Raw genomic sequence first — 23,078 nt, 5'->3', positions numbered from 1 at the left:
ATGCTATTGGCATTTAGTGGGCATTTCTGGAGGCTTCTAAATACCCCCATGCACAAAACAGGCCCCCACAACAAATAATTATTTAGCCCAAAATGTGAATACAGAGGTGGAAAAACCCTATGGTAATATATTTGGGGGTGCAAGTGTGGGGGTTGGAGACTTAGGGAGAGAACTTGCTTTCAGTAAGTTATATTTTAGGGGAAAATACCTAGCACTAATGTCGAGTGTAAGAATAAGAAAAAGAATATACTCTCTTAATGTTCTGTTCTTTCTGTGCCTCCCATTCTTAGCATCTAAATTGTCTGAGGGAAGTCAACATGTACTTTAACACAAAACCCATTCCATACCTCCTATATCCATCAGTATCCTTCCTATTTCCAGTGTTGGGTGCTCATTATTTAATGGCAGAAGTTGAGTTCTCTTTAAGGTTCCTTGGTTACGGTTAAGGAGAAAGAGGCAAACCAGCCCCAGAGAAACCCACAGAGAATGCTGCTTCCACAACTCCAAGGTGCAGGCTTGTGCTACACTCTAACCAACCCCCCCAACTTGGGATAACTTAACTGTAAATAAGTACACACATATTCCCTCAGGGCCTAGATTACTAAAGGGGGTGCACTCTGGGGTGCCCTCCTTGTCATTTTTCAAGGTCCCTGACCCTGGACATCCCTGACCCTGGACATCCCTGTCCCAGAGCCACTGAGCTACCCTTTCATCTCCAGGTCACATGCCCTTCCTGGTCCTTTCTGAAAACCTGAAGGGGTCAAGTCCACAGTTCACTTTATCCCTGACTTGGTACTCTCCACATGACTGATTGGGAGCTTTTATGTAAATTAGAAAACGGCCACCCTCTGTCTCCCGGGGCCCGGGCCTACAGCTTGGTATATCACTACATATATTGTGAAATGAATGGCTTTGGACCGAGATGGGTTTGGGACAGAGGCGAGGAGGTGGTGTCAGTGACCAAAGCCATTCATTTCAACACCTCCGAGGGTCCTAAGCACTCAGGCTACTGGACGCCCCACCCCAAATTACATAAAATACATTAAATGAACCTACATCCTACATTAACTATAAATCATTATATATGGGTTACGTAGCAGTTGAAAGGTTACAGTTCGGTAGACTTTTTAATTCCAATCTGCAATTGTTTTTCCCTTTTAGGAATGAAACCATTATTTCGGGGCTCAAAAAAGTTCGTGGACTGGCACTGATGTCTCTAGGACTGAGGGAGAGAACAGATCTGCGTCAGAGTTCACCCTTCCCTGGTCCCTCTCGAGCCGCCACTCAGCGCCCTCCCGCCGTCCGCCTCCTCACAACCCTCTCCACCAGCTCCCCGCTCCGTCGGTCCGGTCCAGCCAGGCTCCCACCTATCCCAGCGCAGGCCCAACCGGCCACGCCGCCTCGCCGCCCGCCAGCCCCGCCACCCCGCTCGCCTTCGCCTCCCGTTAGCTCCAAGCGCGCGGACTGTCCGGAATCCGAATCTCCCTTCCGCTCCTCCCGGCAAAGCGCGCCCCTGCCCCTAGCTCCGCCCCCCACTCCCGGCCTCCTAGGAGTCCCCGGGAGCGCGCACCTCTCCGCTCAAGCTTTTCGCTCCACCCCACCCGCCGACCCCGCCCCGCGCAGCCCATCCCGGCCCTCAGCCCAGCCCCCGGGGCGCGGACCTATCCCGACTCCCGGCTCTTCGCTCCTCCCCGCCCACAGGTCCCGCCCTGCGCAGCCCGGCCCGGCCTTCAGCCCCGCCTCCAGAACGCTCGCACCTCTCGACTCGCGGTTATTTGCCCCACCTCTCCCGCAAGCCCCATCCCTATGCTCTCCTTTACTTGGTGGGTAGTAGTGCGTAGTCTCAGCTTAAGGCCTTTCCCCAAGCAAATGCCTGAGCCAGCACCGTCTACCCTCCCCCACCTCAGATCGATTCCAGGGGCTTGCAGAAACCAGGGGACCCACCCCCGCGCGAGCACGCACGCGCAGTGCCCACCTCTCCCGGATCCGCGCCCTCGACCCTCAGGTCTTCTCTCAGGGCCCGGCCCCGCCTCCGGCCCGGCCCCGCTCCCATCCCGGCCCCGCCCCTCATGCCGGGTCCCGCGCACGCGCATCTCCCCAGCCCAGTCTTTCCCCCGCCCCCTTCCCCGCCCCTCGCCAGCCCCGCGGTCCCACGGCGCCAGGTCGCCCCCAGCCCCCTCCCTCCTCCCAACCTCTCTCGGTCCCACCCTCCGTAGCTTTGTGCCCGCGGCGTCGAGCCGCTTCCCCCATCAGGCGCGCGGCGGGAGGAGGGAGCCGCCACCGAGAAGCTGCCGCTCGCAGCCCCGGGCAGGGGCACAGGTAGGTGGCGGCCGCGGGCTGGGCCGCTCACGCAGCCTGGGGCTGCGAGTGGGGGCGGGGGCGGGGTGTGAAGGAGGGGCGGAGTGGGGGAGGGGAAGACCGGGAAGGACGGGGTTGGGGTGTGGTCTGGGTGAGATGTGAGGATGAGGATAAAGGGATGTGGGAGATGGGTTCAAGGGTGGGGTCGGGGTGCCTCGTAGGGTAATTGGGGGTAAGGTGGAAGAAGGGAGCAGGGTTAGTTTGGGCGGGCTCGGGGAGGGGCATGCGTGGGAATTGAGGGAGGGATGGAAATTGCAGTACTGGGGAAGGGGAAGACGGAGTGGGATTTGAAAAGTGTAAGAAGGAAAGGATCCAGGATCGGAATAGAAGGAGTGGGGTCTTGGGGGTAGGGAAGAAAAGTTGGGGCTGTGGGTTGTGAGGTTGGGCTTCGTGAGGCGTGAAGGAAGGGGATTTTGAAGGTTATAGGCAGAAGACAAGAAAAGGGATGGGGAGATTGGAGTCCTAGGAGAGGGAATCCCAGAGACTGGGAGGAAGGGAAGAATACTTGAAGGACAGAGGAAGAATGCCTGGGGGTGGAACCGTGTAGGGAAGGAAGGAGAGGCAGGTGAAGGTGGGATTGGGTGTTTGGGACCAGGAACCTCATTTCAGAAGGGCATTGTAGGATAGGATTGGAGGGGCCTGAGGTGTTTGAGGTGGGGATAGGGATGCTGGGACTGGGTGAAGAGAGGGGAGTTAGGATTTGGGGTATAGAGATTGGGTTTTATGTTAAAAATTCTGGAGTTGGCAGGTAGAAGAACTGTAAGAGTGTCAGGATGTAGGAGAGATTGGTGTGCTTCTGGAGGGAAGTAGGGAGCTGGGTATGGTGTGGCCCTCTGGAGCTTTGGGGGAGGAAAGGGTTTGGGTGAGAAGGCAGGTAGGAAAGTGCACTCTGTAGGGAAAAAATAATGAGGGGTGGAAAATTGAATAATGGTGGTGACACAGAACAACCAAGGCAAGATTGTTAGTTGGTTATTGGTGGTTGGTTATTGGTGGTTTAGAACTTGTTTCTGTTCAAGTTTTTGTGTAGGAATTTTCTCAAGAGTACTGCATTTTCAAATAAACCAAGGGTGTCTGAAGCCTTGGGATGAAGGCCATGGCTTGACAGATGTTTTCCTGGTGTGTGGATGTGGGTAATTTCTGCCCTGGCAGAGGGAGGAAGGGAGGCCTCAGTGTAGCTCTGTCCTGGCTCTGTTCCCACCAGCTCTTTCCTCAGATGGCCACTGGTTTTTTTATCTCCTCCCTGCCCCTCACCCCCAGCTTAAGCCAGTGAACACCAGAGGGATCAAACAGGTGGGTGAGATTAATTTTTAACATCTTTTTTTAATCCTTAAGGCTGATGTCATATTTTTATTCTTGAGAGACAGCATCATGCAGTGGAAAGAGTCTGAGCTTTGGAGTAATACAGGCTTGAGATTGAATTCTGGCTCTGTCACTTACTAGTTCTGTTCCTTAAGTTACTTCACTTCTCTGAGCCTTGTTAACCTGTTAAATGGCAATCCTGACCTCATAGGATTGTTGAGGGTTATGTGAGATCACTTGAGTACCTAGCACAATGCTTGGCAACTGGTAGGTACTTAATAAATGCTAGCTATCACACCTAGTATTATTGTCATCATCATTGTCATTACTATGATTTATTTTTAGGGGATTGTTATTTTGCCTGCTAAAGTTAGGTGCTTTCTTTTTTCCCTCACATTAGAGAGCCATAGACTCAGCTCACAATTTTGATCTGTGGCCTCTGTCTCTGATTCCCTCCCTCCAGTCCACTTGATTGGCAGGGTCCTGCTTCTTGCTTGGTAAACTGGCTTCAAGATCTAGAAAGTTGTCATGTTTAGTTATCAGTTATTTTATTTCAGAGGCTACAGAGTACTGAGTTCTTAATGTAGTAAAGTTACACTTTATTCATTTGACGAAATGACGTGCTTTAAAATATAGTTAGTGCAGATCTAAACTGGACATTCTTGCAGATACTAATTATTTTAATTTTCCAGTTTTTAGGGGATTTTTGCCATGGTGTAGAACAGGCCTTGTCGCCTGAGGGCCCATTTATAATAGACCACCATGTACAACAGCTAGGCATAAGCAAAGCCAAATATAGAAGCTGTATGTGTAATTCTCTTGCTTTTATGGTTCTTAACCTTGCAAGACTTAAACATTCATTTAATTCAAAAAAAAAAAAACAAAACATTCATTTAATTCTTAGCTCATTTTATAGTATCTCACAAACTCTCAGGAAGCTTCTTATTGAGCGAATGCAAGATGTAGGAATTTAGTAGTAGAAATCAAAGGTTACCAGGATTCCCTGAACCAAGGTTATTAGTACCTCAAGTACATTCATTGAAGAGCCAGAGGAGCCTTGGGGCTTCTGGACAGAGACTGTGGATTTTACTCTTCAGGAAATACTGGATTTTTTCTCTTTTCATCATTTAGAAAGACAGTCAGCATTTTGTGAGTAATTTAGAAGTAAAAAATAACCAGAACTAGGCCTTTTTTGAAAGTGATCCCTGCAAAGAGAAGCTGCCAGGATTTGGGGCAGCCTGGGTTAGTGTCCTTGCTCTGGTCCCTGGCTGCTTGTGCCCTCTGCTGGATGGAATCAAATTTTTCTGATTTACACCTGAAGTGGTCATTTATCCAGTTGCCCGTTTGACTCAAAAGTTTGGGGAACACACTGTTGGGGTGAGGGTTAGGAGTAATATGGATGGGCAGACCCTGTTCCATTGTCAGGGAGCTTATGATGTGCCAATCCATTAGAATATGTTCTCCCCATAGAATTTGCCTTTCCATTATTACAGTCAAGTTACTGCCTTTTAGGGCCATGCCTGGTGACTGATTTCTGATCCACAGGTAGAGTAGGACTCCAAATGTACAAATCCAGGGATAAAGACTGAGGGTATCTGCTTTATCTCCTCATCAAGATTAAAGTATGTGAAGTTGCAGGGGCCAGATGCTTTCCTCTGCTGGAAGAAGAGCTTAGAATAAGTGAGGCATCTCCTTAGCAGCAGGCCCTGAATACTGGCAAGAGTATGGGTTATGAGAGCTGGCACCATGACAGGAGTTTTTTGTCTGGGTTTTAGTTTTTTTTCCCCTGGTAGTGCCAGTAGCAGTATCCTGCCATCATTTGCTGTGCTCCTACCACCTGCAGAAGGGTCTGGCGAGTGGGGGAGGAGCCTGCAGCTGTTGCCTGGAAGAGGAGCTGGCTCCTAGCAACAGAATCAGCAGGCCCAGCAGCTCTGAGCACTGTGTCTGTCCCTTCGAGGTCTCATTCAGTTCAGCACTTACCTGTTGAGGGCTTACTCAGTACTAGGCACTGTGTTGGGCCTGGGAAAAAGAGATGAATCAAGTCAAATAAGTGCCTTACCTTCCAAGAGCTCACAGCTCTGGGAACATTAGCAAGTGAACGTAGGACACAGGGCTAAGTGCTATATAGAGAGGAGACATGGGTGCCCTGGGAAAACCAGACAGGCACACACTGGTGCAGGGGTTAGTGAAGATTTCCCGGGAGAGAGATGATGGTTGAGCTGAGTTTTAATGATGAATAAGGATTAGCTAGGTCAGGAAAGCTGAGAAGGATGTTCCAACCAAAGGGAGCAGAATGGGCAAAGACCAGTGGGACAAGAGAGCACAGCCAACTTACTTGGGTGGTATGGCATGGCGGAAGAGAGGATGAGAAAAGCTGAGCAGGAAAGGGTGAGGCTGTCAGACTAGGCAGAGCCCTTCTTTCTGATGTGCTTTTACCCACATAATTATCCTCAGGAGAAACAGGGATGGTACTGATGCCCACAAACAGGATCACTGTTTGATCTCCAAAGACTCAGCGTTTTTGATCACTGACTTGATTGTTTGCTGACACTTTTACGTGGCATCAGAGCTATAGCCCAGCCCTGCATTGATGCAGAAGCTGGGTTAGTTCACTCTAAAAGTCAGAGTCTTTTAAAGATAATGGCAGCTATTTGACATATATAGAATTTTAGCTCTCATCTCCCTTTAAATTGTTGTGGAAATGATAATCAAATATTTCTTTTTAATGTAGGAATTTTTCCTGTACTTTTGAGATCTCACGGTTTCTCAGGAAAACAAAAATTTATTCCAGTTAATGCTTGAGCACAAAATGTCACCCATAGGATTGCATAAATGCCCACTGTTTTTGGTGTTTTGCCTTATGTCAGAAGTGTCCTAAATAGAGCCTTAAGAGATATGATGTTTCCAAGGGGTAGAATACTTTTATTTTGGTTAGCTCTTGTGATGGAGGTCTTTCTTTGTAGATCCAAAAAACCCTGTTGCTGGTGGTCCATGCAAGGCTTAGCAAATGAGTAAACTTTAATTCCACAGATAACCTCTCAGGGTCTGTTATATGCCAAAGCTAAGTTAGGGAGTCTGGATGAATGAAACATGGTCCCTCTCCTCAAGGAACTCAAGTCGGTGGAACACAGGCCCAGGAATAAATCAGTAGCAGAACACAGACAACAAAGACGTGGAAGGTGCCAGGGTAGCAAGGAAGTTACTAGTTTCTGGTCTTCGTTCCTGTGCATAGTTAATGTTTTTAGAAACAGAAGTAGTAAATTCTATATGTACTGTTTGTAACTTGCAAAACAATAAAAATTTTATGATTTGAATAGCCTAACATTCCATGGTATGGATGTATCATAACTTACTTAATAACACCCCTATTGTTGGTCATTTAGGTTGTTTCCAGTTGTTTTGTGATTATCAACTGTGCTGCCATGACTTTCCTTGTAGATGACTCTGTGTGCTTCTGTAACTTCCCCAGGGTGAATTTTAGGAATGAGATTTGAGCTGCCTTTTGAAGGATGAGTGGGAATGCACCAGATACAAAGAAAAGGGGAAAAGTAGGAGTCAGCATTTCAGGATTTCAGGTAGAGGGAGTAGAAGCAGCCTGTAGGTATCAGAGTTCACAGGCAGCTGGGAAGCTTTATTTCCCCAAACCAACCAAAGGGCCTTCCTGCTAGGCTCATAAAGCTCTGGGCACGGCACAATGAAGTTACGTGTACAGATGGCGTGTTAATTGGATTTGCTTCCTCTGTGCCTTGCTCTTACAGTTGCAACCAAGGAAATGTCTTACTACCTCAACTCAGAAAACCACCTGGACCCAGGACCCATCTATGTACGAGAAAATGGTCAGCTGCACATGGTCAATCTGGCCTTGGATGGTGTCAGGAGTAGCCTGCAGAAGCCAAGGCCTTTCAGACTGTTTCCCAAAGGCTTCTCTGTGGAGCTTTGCATGAACAGAGAAGATGATACTGCACAGAAAGAGAAGACTGATCATTTCATCTTCACATATACCCGAGAGGGGAATCTTCGGTACTCTGCCAAATCTCTCTTCAGCCTCGTCCTGGGCTTTATCTCCGACAATGTTGATCACATTGATTCCCTTATTGGCTTTCCTGAGCAGATTGCTGAAAAGCTGTTCTCTGCTGCAGAAGCCAGACAGAAATTCACAGAGCCAGGTGCGGGGCTGAGGGCTTTACAGAAATTCACAGAGGCCTATGGAAGTCTGGTACTTTGCTCCCTATGTTTGCGAAACAGGTGGGTATTCTGATTAGGATAGTGAATATTTTATAGGGTGTATTAATTCTGTCTAGTTCTGGGGCTTCATGGGCGTGGGGGCTTCCCCCATCAAATAACACTTCAATTTAAAACTCCCAAATACAAAGTGGCAGGCTATTTTGAGAAAAATCACTGTCTTTCTCCCTACCTACCCCCCCTACCAGAAAACAGGTTTATTTTGAAACCATTTTGCCACTGCCTTATGGCCACCACTCCTCCTTTCAGTAAAAAAACAAAAAACAAAAAAAACCCTCTTCTACCAACTTTTCTAGTATGAGAAAATAGAAATGACAGGGTATCATCTGCCAAGTATCTTGGTATGCCCCTAGGGATGGGAAGATTAGTAACTAGAGTTCTGGGCCCTGTTCCAATTTTCAAACTTCTAGATATTGAGCATTAGATAAAAGGTAACTTTAAAAGAGTTATTAAAATTTCAAGTATCCTAAAGTTTGGAAATTTTCAAATGAGGTCTGTTCACTTTAGAAATAGAAACTGCCAATTATTTTACCTGGGTTTATTCAGGAATAAAAGAGAATTGCAATCTGCGACAGTCAAGCTATGGCAAAACCATAGGCAAATCTGAGGAAACAAAGGAGAGACATACTTTTTTAAGGAGGAAAGAAGGAAGCTGGGAGGGTTGTTATAAACTAAAAGTCCTTTGGAGTAAACTAGGAGTTTGAAGGGTGGAGGCTTTTCATTGATGATGCTATTGCTAGGCAGGATGAGGAAAGTATTTCTTCCTTTGGCTGGGAGTAGTAGAGTAGTAGTCACGTGAAAGGTCAGGTCCGTGTAAGGTCAAGTCGGGCTCTTCCTCGTGGGTCTAGGGCCTGAATGCTCCACCAGCAGAAACCTCACGACTCCCATTTTAGTGAGGCTTCCCCATGACACATTTTGACAGGTCCGAACACCAAGGTCTATTTTCTGACAGAGAAGATGTTTTCTCTTCTGACTTGCCTTTGCTTATGTACTCTTATTGATGTATTTAAAGTTTCTATGGCACCTGGGTGGTTTAGTTGGTTGAGCATCCTAGATTCTTGTCTGCAGCTCAGGTCTTGATCTTGGGCTCATGAGTTCAAGCCCCACTTTGGGCTCCACTTAAAAAATAAATAAAGTTTTTATTCCACCATAAAATGACTTTTAAAGCATCTACTAATTAAAAAAAAACAACAACAAAACTTTAGAGGTGCCCGTGTGGCTGAGTAGATTAAGCCTCCAACTCTTAATCTCACCTCCGTTCTTAATCTCAGGGTTGTGAGTTCAGGCCCCATGTTGGGCTCTACTCTAGGCATGGAACCAATTAAAAAAGAGGAAAAAAAAAAACTTTAAAAAATGTGGAAAATTTAAAAATAGAAACTGCCATGGAAAATAATTTAAACACAAAAAGGTACAAAGTGAAACATAACCTCTCCCATTTTATCTCCTATTTCTCCAGAGGCAGCTACTGTTCACGATTACTTTTATGTCATTTCAGAGATATCCTGTACATATATACATTCACCTATAGCTCTCCCCTTTGTTACACAAGTGGCCGCACATTGCTTACACTGTTACGCACCTTGCTTTCTTGATATATTTTAAAGATTGTTTGCTGTCAGTACCCGTAGATTTTAAAAATAACTGTAGTATGCCATTGTGTGAACCTTTTTTGTGATTAGAAAGTGTGAAAGGTAGCTTACTATTAAGATGTACCATCAAGAGGACCATTAAAACAAGGCTAAAAAAATAGCATGTAAGAGGAGAAAGTCATACCAGAAAGCATAAGCTAAACTCATGTGGTTTAAAAAGCAGAAAAGAGGGGCACCTTTGTGACTCAGTTCGTTAACCATCTGCCTTTGGCTCAGGTCCTGGTTTCAAGGTCCTGGTATTGGCCCCTGGGGCTCCGGGTTCAGTGGTGAGTCTGCTTCTCCCTCGCCCTCTGACCCTCCCTCAACTCCTCTCTTTCTCATTCTCTCTCTCAAAAAAATCTTTAGAAAAACAAAAAAGAAGCAATATTTATTTAATTGGCTCAGAAATAATGGTTTCAGCTTAGTCCAAATATTATACTTTAAAAAGACAAGGCATAAACACATGCAGACAGGAGCAGAGCTGGGGACTTGGGAGCTGAGCCGGCACCTTCTGAAAGCTCCATCTCTATGCTGCAGCCAGTAGAAAAAAGAATTACGTTGCCTAAATGAAAAAGCTAAGCAATATTTAAATATATAACACATATATTTAAAATAACATTTTACTCTTTCATGTATTGTTTCAAGTTATTTATGCTCATTGTAGAAAAAACAGAACCATGAAAACTAGAATTATGACAGATGTTTTAAAATTATAAAGGCAGTACATATTGGGAAATATATACAACTGTAATTTTAAGAAATTCATAATCCTACTATTCATGATAATCATTTTCAAATATATATCTTTATAATTTGGGAATATACTCTATGTACAACTTGTATTCTGTTTTCCCCCATGTACCATTCTAGCTTAAGTATTTCTCCTGATAGTGAAAATGCTTTTTATTCATTTGTGATGTCTGTGTACCACTCCAGTAGTCAGACTGAAGGAGAATAGCACTTTCATTCATGTTTGACAAGCATATAAATTAGTGACATTTCTGGAAAGCAGCTAAGCTACTACATATATCAAGAGCCTTAAAAATATCCATACCATTTGATTGACCCATTAATTCCATTTACTGGGAATCCTAATTTTTAATGTAATACACAGACATGGGAACAAATACTTTCATATAAGGGTGTTCATTACATCACTGTAGTGGTGAAAACCTGAAAGCTGAATATTTAACAATAAGAATTGAATTTAAGCCAATTATGGTACATTCATATGGTGAAATATTATATAGCTGTTGAGATAGTACTCAAAGATCATTTAAAATGGTGTGAAATGTTCATATATGACACATTTAAAAGGATTAAATTGCATGTACTATATGATCCAATTTTTTAAAAATCAGGAATTTTTATATGTGTTGTATATATAGAAAGAAAAAGAGAAATCTTTCAAAATGCAATCTAGATAGTGGGATTGCAGTTTAATTTTCTTTATAACTTTTCACATGTTCTTAATTTTTTCTATAAGGAACTTGTATTTTATAACCGGAAAGATAGAAGAAACATTTTTAATGTGATTGTGATCTTTTGATTCATATTTTATTGCAGCAATTCTAAACTTTGTTGCCTTGTTCAGATACAAGATTAAGATTTTCAATTGTGGGGGCGCCTGGCTGGCTCAGTCAGAAGAGCATGGGACTCTTGATCTTGGAGTCTTTTTGTTTTGTTTTGTTTTTGTTTTGTTTTGTTTTGTTTTGATCTTGGAGTCTTGAGTTCGAGCCCCACCCTGAGTGTAGAGATTACTTAAAAATAAAATCTTTAAAAAAAAAAAAAAAAAGATTTCCACTATGATCCCAAACTTCTCTCTTCTTTTGAATTCCCAGAGGGAAGTAGGAAGAGGACAGGAGATTTGGATTTGCTTTTATAATCCAAGGCTGATGCTGTACCAGCAAAGGTTTTACCAGCATGAAAGGGTTCAGTTCAAAGGGGAAGGAGAGTGAGAAAATTATTGAAAATAAGATAATTGGGGAGGTTTGGGCACTTACTGTGTAAGGGTACGTCACAAAGCTGCTTGTCAGAAAGAGAAGGTAATATCTTTGCAACTGCGTTCTGACCCTATAAAAACTTTCCTTCCTGTGTTGAAAGCCCAGTGATTTTTAGTCTGACCAGTGGTACTGGGAGACAAGTATGTTTCCCTTAAAATACCACCCTATGTAATAAAGTGATTATAGTAACTACCATGAAATGAAATATAAGATGCCTATACTTCTGGAATATTGTTTATAGTTTTCTTAGTAATCCTTAAAAGAAGTAATCATTTGCCCCATTTTCAGCTAGAGAAATTGAGGATCAGAGAGGTTGAGTAACTTTTCACAGTCACACAATTAATTAGGGTTGTTACAATCCAGACTTAGGTGCATCTGACACTAAAATATGTCTGTGTTCTTTCTGTTGCTTCTCTATTACACTATTCTGAACTGGTTAAGGGATAAATTGGAAGAACAGCATTGAGCAAGACCCGAGAGCTTTGATCATGTCCTAGATAAGCATCTAGTAGTGTCTGTGGCTTTGCATGTTGGTTTCTCAGCCTTGATTTTTGTAGTTTGTTAATCACATTATACATTGTTATGTCCTTTGCAGATAACCCTTGTTTCAGAATTACTAAAAATCTTTTGGTTAATTGATCAAAGGTGGTGTGTTTTCCTTCCTCTGATTGCCAGTAATCCCCCAAATCCCCATTAACCCACTTCAACCCTGTGATTGGTAGATGGAAAACAGCAGCTTTATTTACAGTGCAATTAAAATACGTCTGAGTAAATAAGGCTCAATTGTGTACCCAGCTGAGCTCTGTCACCAGGCAGCTTAGAGAGGGTATCAGTGCCCCATGCCATCTGTACCTAGCAGTCAGGCCAGCGATCAGCTTCAGTATATCTTATTTTGATTGGAGATAGGAAGAAAAGAGTCTCACTTCCCTCTTGCTCTCACATTATTCCATCTCGTTTTTGGTAATTAGGATCCTACTAACAGAAGAGAGAAGTGAACACTTTTAAGTGTTAACTCCACAGATCCTAGCATACCATTTTGCTCTGGAAACTTCTAGACACCTGTGAGGAAAGTCGATGAGAAAGGCACGCTCCTACCACAAGTCAGTTTTCCTTTCTCTTCAGATCCTCTCCTATTTCCTGTCACATCTAATCCCTTTTCATTTTTTTCTCACTGACATCATCTGAAATAGATGAACAACTAGAAAGCAGGGCGGAGGCCCCGGCCTGGCCCGTGGAATGCCCTTTTGATCTCCTTTTCCTCTCCAGAGGCCTCCCTGATGCTTCCTGATAACAGTTTGCCAAGGTGCTCCAGTGTAATTAAATTGTTTGTGCTCACATGTTTGTCTTAACCGTCTAGATGAGATGGAGTTCTTATATTCTGTCATACTGCACATACCTTCAGAGAAAAGTTAACAGGCCCAGTGGAGAGGGCAGCTACTGAAACATGTGTTTGAATAGAAACGATAAAACACGATCTGCCAAGTCTTTCTTGGTATATTCTTGGGGATGTGCAGAGACTAGAACCCAGAGTTCAGGCGCTATTCCAGTTTTTAAACCAGTAGATACCGAGCATAAGATAAAAGGCAACCTCAGGGGGTGCCTGGGTGGCTCAGTCAGTTAAGCATCTGCTTTTGGTTCAGGTCTTGATCCCAGAGTCCTGGGATGGAGCCCCACATCAGGCCCCCCACTCAGCAGGAGCTCTGCTTCTCCCTCTCCTCATGCCCCCTCCCCCGTACACACATGCTGTCTCTTTCTTCTGCTCACTCAAATAAATCTTTAAAAAAAGGAACTTCAAAAGAATGAATGATTAAATTTTTGAGAATCCCAAAGTTTGGAAATTCTCCCATTAGGTCCCAACACCAAGGTCTGTCTTCTGACAAAGCAGATGTATTTTCTCTTGTGTCTTGCCTTTGCGTGTGTATTTTTATTTAAAAGTTTTCCCTCCACCATCATGGAAGAAGACTCAAGGTATTCACTAATGAAAAAATTCAGCCTGTGCCCATATAGAAATGGGTGAAGTCTGCTTATTTCATAGTTCCTTGTCCTGGTGGAATGTTGACTATATCACAGAGCCACAATGGTAATGTTTTAAAAGAAGGAAAAGAAAAGCTATTGATTGCTCTCCATGCCCCACAGATACCTGGTGATTTCAGAAAAGCTTGAGGAAATTAAGTCTTTCCGGGAGCTGACCTGCCTGGATCTTTCCTGTTGCAAGCTTGGAGATGAGCATGAACTTCTAGAACATCTCACCAATGAGGCACTGTCTAGGTATTAACCTGCCACCCATTGTAGATGAATTGTTTTGTTTTTTTTAAAGGATGATCCGTGGGATCATCTTGAAGAATGCTGATTACTTTCCAATCCTGTGTTTATTTGCTACTTATTTTCTTTCCTAAAATATTTTCAATCTCCTCTACTGGGCACAAGCAATATAGATTGAACAGTTCTTAGGAAGGTAAGTCAGTTGGTTCGTTTTCTAAATAATCTTTATTTCAGCATGTAATAAACGAAACTACATGGGGTGAAAATGATTTTGCCCTTGGTCTGTCCAGTCCTAGTTTATTCTAACAAGAGATATTATACAATTGTCTACAAGCATTCTTTTCAATGAACTATGGATTATTTCAAAAGTAAACTATTAAAGAGTGCCTAATTCTTTTCAAGAACCATAGTTTAAAGAAATCACCCAGTACCATTCACAAATAGTCCAGCTGATCTCCAGTTGCTCAGTCTGGACAGCAGACAGGAGGCCAGACAGATTCTTCTGTGGTTTCATAAACAGCCGGAAGCATAACAGCATGACAAACTCGAGTCTAAACAGCTTCCTGGGGCCTGGCTCAGACAGCAACACCTACACACTGCCCCATACAAAGGTATTTTTGTGTGAGGTTTAGTAAAGTTTCAGATGTCTTTCAGATGTCTTCTGTGTGGGACAGTGGAGCAAATTAATACACTAATTTCAGGTTAGCTGGATGGGTTGGGCTATGGGTGTACCAAAAAACCAATCTGAAAATCTGGATTTATAAAGCTAGTCAAATTAGAGGATTGTTTGCTTTGCAAAAAGAATTCTCATAGGAATTACTCAGTAGACTTTCCTGACATATTTAGAATGTTTCTGGTTTTCGCATAGGATTTGTCGTGAATGCAGCTTTTGTATAAAACAAGGTATATTTATCCCCTTAATGAAGTCCCTGTTTACCTCATTTGACCATATACCCTTAGTGCCCTCTGCCATCTGAGATTAGTACTACATGACACTTTGATCCCTAAGTTAACCTGCAGTTAGTAAACAGCACCAAAGGGTTTATAACTTTGCTATATGCGTTGGGTGTGAATAAAACAGGATGTAGAAGGTCTTTTTATTTTTAAATGAAGTTTACGAAAGCCTGTTCTTGCACATAGACTTTCTCAAACTCTAAGTGATTTAATTACGGACTTTGTTTCCCTAGTGTAACTCAACTCCACCTGAAGGATAATTGTTTATCTGATGCCGGCGTGCGGAAAATGACAGCACCAGTTCGAGTGATGAAAAGAGGCCTTGAAAATCTAACATTATTAGACTTATCTTGTAAGTTTCATTAGACATTATAGTTCTTAATGTTGGAAGAATGCCTTAGAAATCACCTAGTTCTTCCCTGTCATTTCAGAGGTGGTAAGATGGAGGGCGGTGACTTTCCTAGGTGTCACAGCCAGCTAGTGGCAGAGCAGGAGTAAAGCCAGATGCTCTTGACTCCTGACCACACACCTTTCCCGGTATGCTGCCAAGCCTTGCCACATTCATTTGGGCCACTCACGGTGTGCAGACAGGGCAGCCTTTTATCCTAGTCATGGCGTATATAAAGGACGTTTGGCTCACCTTTACTCCCTGAGTTGCTGATTTATAGTGTCTGTCAGCTGGGTCTTTTAATCAATACTTGCTCGATGAAAATCTGGATAAATTCACAGTTGTGATAACGTACTCAGGATTAACCAGATGTTGACTTCAGTGGTAGAAAGTCAATAGAGATCATTTACAATTTAATTGAGCATCCATTCAGTATACGGTGGGATGGTGTGGTGTCAGAAGAAGGAAAGGAACAGGGGTTTAAGGTCAGAGAACACTCCTTGCTCTGCTACTTTTTTTTAACAACTCTGTACCTTTGAGCAAGTTATTTAACCTCTCCGAGCCTCAACTTCTGTAAAATGAAGATAGTAGTGAATGTCCAACCTCCCTCCCAGGAAAGTATATTTATTCAGCAAACACTTTTTGAGCATCTGGAATGTGCCAGGCATTGTCTTCATGGCTTTGAGGACTCAATGCTAACTATAGGACTCTCTGATTTGAGAAGGTAATATGTAAGAAAAATTTCTGAAATAGTGTAGGTTAGTGAGGGTAGTAATAGTCTCTGTGTCTAAATGCCTTTGAAAATTTTTTAAAACTATTTTTACTTTGGAGGTGAAATAGCCATGGGCAAAGTCCGATAAACCATTTTAATACATGTTTATGTATGCTGTTTTCATAAGGCTCCAAATTAAACCCTTTGGAATAACTTCATGGTTTATTTTTCTGCTAATCCCCACCTCCTAGAAAGTTAGAGCTTTATATAAAGGATCTTAAGGGTCATCTAGCGTGGCTGTTCCACATTACACACAGGATGAAGGTAAGATCCTAATAGTAGTTAGCTCTGAAAAGTTTGCTCACCCAATACTTTGTATTTTATCATTGTTTGGCCTTTTTTCTGAGCTCTACTGAATACTGTTATACAGCCTATGTTTTTGATATCTAGGTAACCCTGAGATCACAGATGCGGGAATTGGATACCTCTTCTCTTTTAGAAAACTAAACTGCTTAGATATTTCTGGGACAGGGCTCAAGGTAAGACATTTGTTCCCTTCTCTTATTTCTCCAGATTCACAATTAGATATTTTTTGTTCCTGCTAATTGGTGCTTAGAAAGGACTGGTATTTGTGATGGTGTTTATTTCCTACTGAAAGCAAGCAAGAATTGACCAGATGTGTGTGCATTCTTGTTCTTTCCCTCGTAGGACATCAAAGCTGTCAAACACAAGCTCCAGACCCACATAGGCCTTGTCCACTCCAAAGTGCCTTTGAAGGAATTTGATCACAGTAACTGTAAGACAGAGGGCTGGGCTGACCAGGTACTGCAGTTTTTCTCTCTCACAGGCATATGGCTTCTCGTTTTAAGTCACCAACTGCTTTAGTCAACACTTTGAACAAACATTAATCTTCTGCGTAGTCTGGCTGAATTATCATCCTCACATCAAATCATAGGCACTGATGGCCCTTACCTGACCCAGCTACGGAAGGCAGGGTGTCAGATGCCGGTCCTTAGACCTCATGCTCTGATCACTAGTTCGGGCCTCATCCTTATTCACCCTAGGAGAAAATTCTGTCTTATAAACGACTCAGAAAATAAGTGAATTTTGGCTCGCTTTGCAAAAAAACAGTATGTCCAGCGGCAGAAGGACACATTCTCTTAGTAGCGTGTAGATGCTGGAAAGAGAATAAGGCACACTGAGAACAGTTCAAATCTGACTCTCCTCCTTAGTTTGGGCAAATTTCTTATCTCTTAGAGCTTTAGTGAGGAAATGTGTGTGTGTGTGTCCTCTCACTGAGCGAACCCTCCCATTTTCAACTTCTTGGCTGACTTTCCTTTGATTCTCCCATGTCTTCTTGGTGGTGTTCCTCAACTTAGTAAAGTAGAGACCTAAGGAGGAAGTCAGAGGGTAACCAAGTCTTGGGGCACCAATAGATGGCGGCTTGCCTGGGGCTGGTGCCTTTCTTCTTCAGACACTTTAATGTTTCTAGAAGACCCAGCAAACTGTTTTGTTTTGGGTTCCTCCTTGGTCCCACTCTAATGTGTGATGGTGAACCGATCTGAGTGCCTAATTGTAGCATCACCTCCATATAAGTAATCAAGAACGGGGGAGTCAGGATTTCAGGAGCACTGTGATGTTTGTCCACACGATGCATACTGAAATCATTATGACAGTTTGTAGCATGAGATGAATCCTGCATGTATGCAGTGGAGTTCGGGCAGGTATGGGGCGGGCATACGAAGGCTTGATGAAGTTCGATAGCGGGGGCATAGTAGAATGAGTATAGGCTATGGAGTTTAGGAGACGTGGGTTTGGGATCCTGACTAGTAAACCCAATAGCTGTATCACTTAAAGTAACTTGGAGTTACTGCTTCTTCATCTAGAAAATGCAGAATCCAGGACCTCTCTTATAGAGCTTAGTAAGGATGAAGTAAAATACCTAGCTGGTATTTAACCTGGCCTGAATGTACAGGTGTACCGTGGAGATACTGTGGGTCTGGTTCCAGACCACCTCAATGAAGCGAATATCGTATTAAAGCAAACATTGCTGGGCGCATGGGTGGCTCAGTCGGTTAAGTGACCAGCTCTTGATTTGGGCTCAGGTTATGATCTCAGGGTCTTGTAATTGAGCCCTACATTGGACTTGGAGCTCAGGAGGGAATCAGTGCTTGAAATTCTCTCCTCCTCCCTCTGCCCCTCCCCACCACACCCTCTCTTTTTCTCTTTCTCTCACATAAATCTTTTTAAGAAATACAGATATTGCAATAAAGCAAGTCAAGTGAGTTTTTTGGTTTCCCAGTGCACATAAAGTATTTGTGTATCCTCTAGTCTGTTAAGTGTATAATACCATGTCTAAAAAAATAAGGTACTCACATTAATTAAAAATATTTTAATTAATTTAATTAATGGCTAAAAAGTGTTAGCCATCCCCTGAGCTTTCAGTGAGTTATCACTAATGACTATAAAACATGTAATAATAATGAAAAAATCTGAAGTGGTATGAGCATTACCAAAATCGGACACAGAGACATGCAACGAACAGCTGCTATTGAGAAAATGATACTGATAGACTCGCTTCACACAGGGTCGCCACAAACCTTCCATGTGTAGAACATGCAGTATCTGCTTAAGCCAAGGTCCGAGGTGTGCCTGTAAGATGATGAGGCTCCTTCCCACACACAGCTTCTGATCATACACCCTGCTCGGGCCCCTGGAGCGTGGCCGCAGCGTTTTCCCCGTTTCTTGCTAATCCCTTGTTGAAATGTTTCAGGCTGACTCCAGTCTCCTCCTGCCCTGCTCTCTGCAGGTGACACAGGAAATTAGGGCCAACTAACAGCAGTCCCCTTACTTTCCTGTCTCTGTCTCAGAATGTCTCCATTTCTTCAACCATACCCTACCTCCCTCCTGTCCGAAGGGCAGGTGTGCCACTGGTTCCAGGGATGAGCCTTTGCATGTTTGTGGGTTCCAGTCTCCAGTAGGGGTCTCCCCCTACTGCCCCGCCCATCAGTCTTCAGTCTCACACTCTGTTGGCTACTTGCTTTCTGTGTATAAATGTGACTTACCCTTTTTCTAATGTGTTCTTCATCCCCCCAGTGCAGCTGTGAAGTGGTTTCTAGGATCTTGCCCACTTCCTCACCGCCCACCTGGTTCTTAATCCCTTGTAACCTAGGTCTGGCCTCCACTGCTCTTCGGCAGGTGTTTTCTCACAGGTGGCGTGTGATCTCATTCTCCATCTCTCCTGGGCTTTTCTGCACTGCTGGTATGAACACAACTGCCTTACGCTTCCCTTTCCTGGCCTTTCTCCTCACTCCCCTCTCACTTCTCCCTCCGGCTCCTGCTGATTCCCCTCTCCTCCTCCATCTTCTCTCATGCTCCTGGTGATCTTAACTGTTCTTACAGCCTTAGCTGTCCCTGCGGGAAGATTTTACCCTCTCTGACACATCGAACCTGTTCCTAAATACTGTCCATAAGTCTCTACTGGGAATCCCAGACTCAGTGTATCCAGAACCAAGCTTATTTTCCTCGTCCCTCTCCCCAAGCAGCTCTTCCTATCGACATTTCTGTTTCTGTCAGTGGAAGGACTGTTTCCCGTATTGCCTGCTGAGTCACCAGGTTTGGTTTATGCTGGCGTTCTCTAAGATTCGACCTGTTCCCCACAGTCAGGGAAGTATTTTAGAAGGGATGGCACCTAGTGTTTACTGGGTGCTTTCTGTGTGCCAGCCTCTGCTAACCCCCTCGTTTAGTCCTCGCAGCAGCCCCAGGGGGCTGTGTCCTATTGTTAATACTATTTTACAGATGAAAATATTGAGCCTAAAATATTAAATCACTTGCCAAGGATACCCTGGCTAGTAGACAGTGGTGCTAAGCTTGGAACTGTATTCTTACATTCTGTGTTGTCCTGTCCCTGTGTCCTGAAGTGTTTTCTTTGGCTTTCTTTATGATCATTTTATTGCATACTATGACGAGAAATAGTAAGTTAAAAGTCGTTGCTACTTGTGGTTTATGTGAAATGATCACTTTATTTATGCATAGTTTATACTCGGCCAAATTTCCTAAAGAATTTGTAGTAGTTTACCGTGAAAATAGATTTGTAACAGTTTTGGAAAATGGAAACCTAGCATGGAATGTCATGAGAATATGGAAACGTGGGCATTTTACACACATACAAGAGTTTGAATTATATTTGATATATTTTAAGGCATGAAAGTGAGTCTAGGAATGTGTGAAAATTATTTAATTTAAGGCTATACACTTTTTTCTGGCTTGCAATGGAGATGAAAATAGGGAATCAGCTTGATAGATTTTTCCCGAGTCCTACAGATCCATATGTCCAGCGTGATTGTTCTGATCAACTCTTGCATTAAAACAGAAAATCCGGTCTTGACTTAGTTACTCTTACCACCACCTGTCATCTGAAGTGAGATTACGACAAGGATTTGTGTTTATGGAAGGGAGCTGGGGGAACAAGGAAAGCTAGAGGTTAAAAGCTTAAGATATTGTTCAGATTCAAATCTTTCCAAATATGTTTTAGATTGTTCTGCAATGGGAACGTGTGACTTCAGAAGCTGTGAAGCCACGAGAAACCGGGGAGCCTCGAACAGCAGCTCAGCACTTCTGTGAGAAATTCCCTTTTCTTTGGAATTTTTGCTGTTAGGTTATTTGCACCCTTAAAGCAGTCAGCCCGTTTTCACCCAGTGGGCAAAGTAATTATGATAGTATGGACTTAAACAGATCATCAGGACTTGTATTCTCTCACCATGCTACGGTGTCAGTTCCCACTTGGCCTTGAGCACCACCACCAGGAACATAGTTAAATGTCTGTATATCCCATCTATGTGGCAGCACGAAAGTAGATCGAGTACAGAACATTAAAAAAGGAATTAAGTCTAGCCAAAAGATGGAAGCATCCCAGGTGTCCATCAAAAGATGGATAGGGGCGCTGGCTCAGTCAGTGGAGCCTGCCACTCTTGATCTCGGGGTTGTGAGTTTGAGTCCTGTATTGGGTGTAGAGGTTAGTTAAAAATAAAATCCTTAAAAAATTAAAAAAAAATATGGATGGGTAAACAACATGTCATATTTCCGTATAGTAGAATATTCACTCTTAAGAAGGAAGGAAATTTTGGGGCATCTAGGGGGCTCTGTTGGTTGAGCTTCTGCCTTTGGCTGAGGTCATGATCCTGGGATCCTGGGATCTAGCCCCATGTCAACGTCCCTGCTCAGCAGGGAGCCTGCTTCTCTCTCTCCCTCTGCCCCTCCCCCACTCATGCTCGCTCTTCCTCACTCTCTCTCTCCCTCTCTTTCTCAAATAAATCTTTAAAAAAAAAGAGAAGGAAATTTTGACATAGTATTATAACGTGGATGAAATTTGAAGAAATTATGCTAAGTGAAATATAAACCAAAGAGAAACACATTTTGTGATTCTTATTATAAGTTGTTCCTAAAATAGTGAAATTTGTAAAGACAGAAAATAGAGTGGTGGGTATCAGGGGCTGGGGGGAGGGGAAAGGGACTTAACCCTTTAGCAAGTACAGTGTTTCCATTTTGCACTAAGTGAAAGTTCGGAGAAAGATGGTGATGTTTGCACAATAGTGCGAATGTACACAGTGCCACAGAGCTATACACTTAAAAATCATTAAAGTGGTAAATTTACGTATATTTTACTAAAACTTTTTGAAAGGAGTCAAGCAATAAAATCAAAATGAAGGAAAAGTAAAGGTAACAAAATAAGAATTCAGGGCCTACCAAAAACTATAGAATAAATTGGTATCATTTGTTAGGGTTGTGCCCCAAATGTGGCTCTTGTCTAGAAGACAAAGTCCGTATTTTGAATAATAATTGGTAAGATTTTCTGAGCCTTTATTGTGTGCTGAGCACTTCATGTGTTATATCATTTATCTTCACATCACGCTTATGAAATCAGTTTTATAACCTTATAAAGTTGAGAAGAGTGAATCTCAGAGCAGTTACTTGCCCAAGGTGACTTCTCCAGGAGACGGCAGACCTGGGATTTGAATCCAGATCTGTCGTCCTCCTGTCTGAGTGTGTGCCTCCAGCCTACACTAGTGCGTAGGCCAGGGTCACTCGATAGGGCCTTCAGAAGACAATAAAATGAATCCAGTCCTCTCCCTGTTTGTCATCTTCCTTGGATCATCTTTCTGGACTCGGGCAGGCCTTCGCATCCCAGCGTGGTCAACTCATTGCCCCTCCCTTCTGTCACTCTTGCAGATGGCAAGCGGGCTCGAACAGAAGCCCCCATGAAGTGTCCCCTGGCAGACACCCCCGTGAACTCTTCTGAGAAACTCCAGTTCTATAAAGAGAAAGCCCCAGACTGCCATGCACCATTGTTAAAGCGGGAAGCTGTCTCGAGCCAGGAGTCAAAGAAGAGCAAGAAGAGAGCTTTTGAAGAGCCAGAGAAGGACCAGAGCAACTCTTCACAGTCTTCAAAGCAGAAATACGTGTGTCTAGCTGTGGAAGACTGGGACTTGCTAAATTCCTACTGATTGGTAGATAGGAGTTGACCTCTTTCCCCCTGACTCTAATGTATGAGGAAAGGGGGCTGATGGTGTTTTCCTTTTTGTTTGACTTTACCTATGGCATTAGCATAGCAAGCGGATATTTCTACTTTTGTGGTGGGGGAGGGGAATGCTATGGAAGTATGTAATAATTTCTAATGTATATTTTCAATACATAGTAATTTTTTCAAATAAACGTTTTTGCTGTCCTTAAGTTCTGCTTGTGAAATATAGACTGGAGCCACAGGAAATAACACTCTGGTTTGGAAGAGAAGGCATGTGAATTAACAAGGCAGCTTAGCATGATTTGTTACTATAAGGTGGCCCAGCTAAGAAGGGGTGTGTGTGTGTGTGCGCGCGCACACATGCGCATCAGTGTATGGCTACCATCATTGAATATCTCCTTTGTGCCACACCCTATCCTCACAACAGCAATGGAAGATAGGTTTTAGCCCCACTTTAGAGTTCAGAAAACTCAGCCTCAAGGAGCACCTGGGTGGCTCAGTCAGTTAAGTGTCCGACTCTTGATTTCAGCTCAGGTCATAATCTCAGGGTTGTGAGATCAAGCCCCGTGTAAGACTCTACGCTCCATGCTCAGTAGGCTGACTGCTTGAGGATTCTCTCTCCCTCTCCCTCTGCTCCTCCCTCCCCTTGTGTTCTTTCTCTCTCTCTCAAATAAATAAATCTTTTTTAAAAAGGAAAGAAAGAAAAGAAAAC

General features: G+C 43.5%; 2 protein-coding genes across 7 annotated transcripts in view; one reads left to right on the top strand and one right to left on the bottom strand.

Annotated features, from left to right (window-relative positions):
- IFT25 (intraflagellar transport 25) overlaps positions 1–2,045 on the bottom strand; it is a 33,718-nt gene extending 31,673 nt beyond the window's left edge. Inside the window, exons 1-3 of one of the 5 annotated variants that reach the window (XM_080801368.1) lie at positions 1,434–1,520; positions 1,113–1,222; positions 348–431 (exon numbers count right to left, since the gene is read on the bottom strand). The gene's annotated coding sequence lies outside the window, so the exon portion shown is untranslated. Of the gene's footprint in view, positions 1–347; positions 432–1,112; positions 1,223–1,433; positions 1,521–1,975 lie in introns of those variants that run through there. The other 4 variants (XM_080801372.1, XM_080801370.1, XM_080801369.1 and 1 more) reach the window with 4 other exon arrangements.
- Positions 2,046–2,128: 83 nt separating this feature from the next.
- LRRC42 (leucine rich repeat containing 42) lies at positions 2,129–22,573 on the top strand. 2 transcript variants are annotated; one of them, XM_080802542.1, is made up of 8 exons: positions 2,129–2,319; positions 7,416–7,902; positions 13,667–13,798; positions 14,980–15,098; positions 16,297–16,385; positions 16,555–16,668; positions 20,381–20,465; positions 22,075–22,573. In XM_080802542.1, the coding sequence occupies exons 2-8, from the start codon at positions 7,430–7,432 to the stop codon at positions 22,347–22,349; spliced, it is 1,287 nt and encodes a 428-aa protein (XP_080658668.1). In that variant the 5' UTR covers positions 2,129–2,319; positions 7,416–7,429; the 3' UTR covers positions 22,350–22,573. The 2 variants fall into 2 exon arrangements, with proteins under 2 accessions (XP_080658668.1, XP_080658669.1); XM_080802543.1 differs by having other exon boundaries at positions 2,182–2,319; positions 16,555–16,642.
- The last annotated feature ends 505 nt before the right edge of the window (positions 22,574–23,078 follow it).

This window comes from Martes martes (genome assembly GCF_963455335.1).
Source record: "Martes martes genome assembly, chromosome: 4".
NCBI classification, from domain to species: Eukaryota; Metazoa; Chordata; class Mammalia; order Carnivora; family Mustelidae; genus Martes; species Martes martes.
Note: the sequence above shows the minus strand (reverse complement) of the source record. Positions and strands in the feature narration are given on the sequence as shown.